Source organism: Gavialis gangeticus, unplaced genomic scaffold, assembly GCF_001723915.1.
Source record: "Gavialis gangeticus isolate Ggan-Ray unplaced genomic scaffold, GavGan_comp1, whole genome shotgun sequence".
NCBI classification, from domain to species: Eukaryota; Metazoa; Chordata; order Crocodylia; family Gavialidae; genus Gavialis; species Gavialis gangeticus.
Genome location: NW_017729024.1, coordinates 110,740,803 through 110,743,149, shown reverse-complemented (window position 1 = coordinate 110,743,149; position 2,347 = coordinate 110,740,803). Strand labels below are relative to the sequence as shown.

Genomic DNA, 2,347 nt, shown 5'->3' with positions numbered 1-2,347 from the left:
ACACCTGCATCCATGGCCTTTGTGACCTGATCGTAGAAGCTTGGCAGTATCCCAGTGATTTGAGCACTTGCCTGGCAGGAAAGAAAACTTGAAGTTTGGTCCCCGATCACAACATTGTCCATGCATTTTATCTAATGACTCCTTAATGAAAAATACATGAGTAGTCCCTGGAGTAGGGATACATAATGTTTATCAATATTAATGAATACATTACTAGAGCATTTCTGATACATGTTTTGACAGATAATGCCATAAACAGATGCCTGGTTATTGATTAATAATTATTTCCAGCATATCTAAGTAGCTCGTGCAGACAAGCACAGGAGATACTTTTATACCTGAAAAATGGGATGCTTGTTCTCCATAAGAAACGCATGTTTTTCTAGTAATAACAATATATGACAATCCAATGCTGCTTACCTGTACAGCCTAAGCCTGACTGAGTCTTCATCTAAAATGGGACAGCCATTGTGAGTATACTTGACTTCATCAGGAAGGAAATGACAGTCAAAAATCTGGTGAAGGGAAAAAAGTTGACAAATAAATGTGGTTGAGAATGCTAACTCAAGATCCAATTCTTATCTATTTGTCAGAGAAATGGACTAAAGCAAGAGGTGCTTTTTAGAGAGTTGTTAGTCAGTGTTACCAAGGGAAACCCAGAAACCAGGATACTACTGGTATGCCATGTTTAGAAATACAAAAAAAACCATAACTTAGTTTTAGTCAGTAATATGGTCCCAATTCAGCAAACCAATTATATATGCACTAAGCCCCACTGTAGTCAATGGGACTTAGGGAGGAATATACTTTGGAGAAGAGTGGATTTAAGGACCTGCCTAAAAGCTTTGCTGAATCAGCATCTACTTCCTGAAGATAAATGATGACATGCGTTACACGGGAGTGTAACTGGCATGCATCAGTTATTAAGAGCACTGAATACATCCAGTATTTAAGTGCTTGTAACTCTGCTACATCTTAGGGCTAAGCACCAAGGTTCAAAGAGCCTGAGGAGGAATCAGTACAATCTTTGCACGTTTTTCTAAGCTGCATAGCTTGAATCAATAATAAACTGAACTGATGTTCAGTGTTTGGATGGCCAAGACAAACAGAGCCTGCACTGGCCCAAGCCAGGAGCCTGGGCGCGTTCACACACACCACCCCTCACCACCAGCTGCCTAAGGCAGCTAAACCCAGCCCAATGGCAGCCCAGGCCTGATTGCTTGATACATACCACCCCCCCACCCCTGCTGTCAGCCACAGGGAGGGGAGAGGGGACTCAGCCCCTACCTCTGAGACGGGGGTAGGGAGGGGGAATGTATCATCCCACCCTGGCCCTCCAGCTGGGATCTGCCTGGCATGGGAAGAGCCCCCACTGGGGGGCTTTTCAGCCTCTGCAGCCTAGCTAGCAGGGCTCCGATTGGTTCAGCCCAGCTCCCTCCCCAGACCCATCCCTCTGAGAGGGGATGGGGGGAATGTACACACCCAGCCTGGCACTGTCCCCCCACCCCAGGGTCTGCCTGGCATGGGGGAAAGTTCCCACTGGGAGTTTTTTGCTCCCCCACAGCCCAGCTCACTGGGCTGGGATCAGCTCAGCCCTGCCCTTTCCTCAGCCTCTGCCTGTGAAAGGCAGGGGCTGGGGGAAGAAAGGAGGGAGGCAAACACACTGAGCCAGCTGGGCACTAGCCCCCCAGCTGGGATGTTCCCAAAACACTGGGGGTAGGGGGAGGGATCCTGAAGCCTGTCTCACCAGGCTGGAATCAGCTTAGTCCCATCCCTTCCCTGGGATGGGGTGAAGCTGATCCTTACCTGATTCACCAGGCTGCAGTTACAAAAAGCCCCCGACTGGGGCTTGCACCACAATGGGGCAAGCAGACCCTGGCCGGAGGGGCCAGTGCTGGGCTGGGCCAGTGTGTTTCCCCCCCCTGCCACCTCTCCTCTCAGAGATGGGGGGCTGGGATGGGGGCGGGGCTGAGTTGATGCCAACCCCACTCACTTGGCTCCTTTAGGAGTGAAAAGCCCCCACTGTTGAAGCTTTCTTTCCCCTTGTTCTGTACACATGCGGTGCTTTGGGAGACCGGGGGGGGTCCATTTCCTTGCCCCCCCATCTCACTGGGCTGACAGGTGCTGCCAGGGAGCAGAGGCTTTAGTGCCTTATCTCTGTGATAGCTGGAGGAGGGGCCAGCCCTGTTCCACTGGAGCAGATACCCCAACCCAGGGCTGCAAAGCATTCTGGGATGCTGGGGGACTGTGAGTTAACTTAAATAAGGAAGGGATCTGGAACAGAGGTTCTATAAACTGGTTTGACCTAAATCACTTAAGTCTGATACTGCATCCAACCAGGTTTATA

At 50.0% G+C, this 2,347-nt stretch overlaps 1 protein-coding gene across 2 annotated transcripts in view; it reads right to left on the bottom strand.

The window, feature by feature from the left end:
* FREM1 (FRAS1 related extracellular matrix 1) overlaps positions 1-2,347 on the bottom strand; it is a 163,917-nt gene that overhangs the window by 112,698 nt on the left and 48,872 nt on the right. For both annotated transcript variants that reach the window (XM_019517566.1, XM_019517564.1), the window contains exon 3: positions 421-515. In XM_019517566.1, the coding sequence (XP_019373111.1) occupies positions 421-515 (95 nt within the window). The remainder of the gene's footprint in view (positions 1-420; positions 516-2,347) is intronic.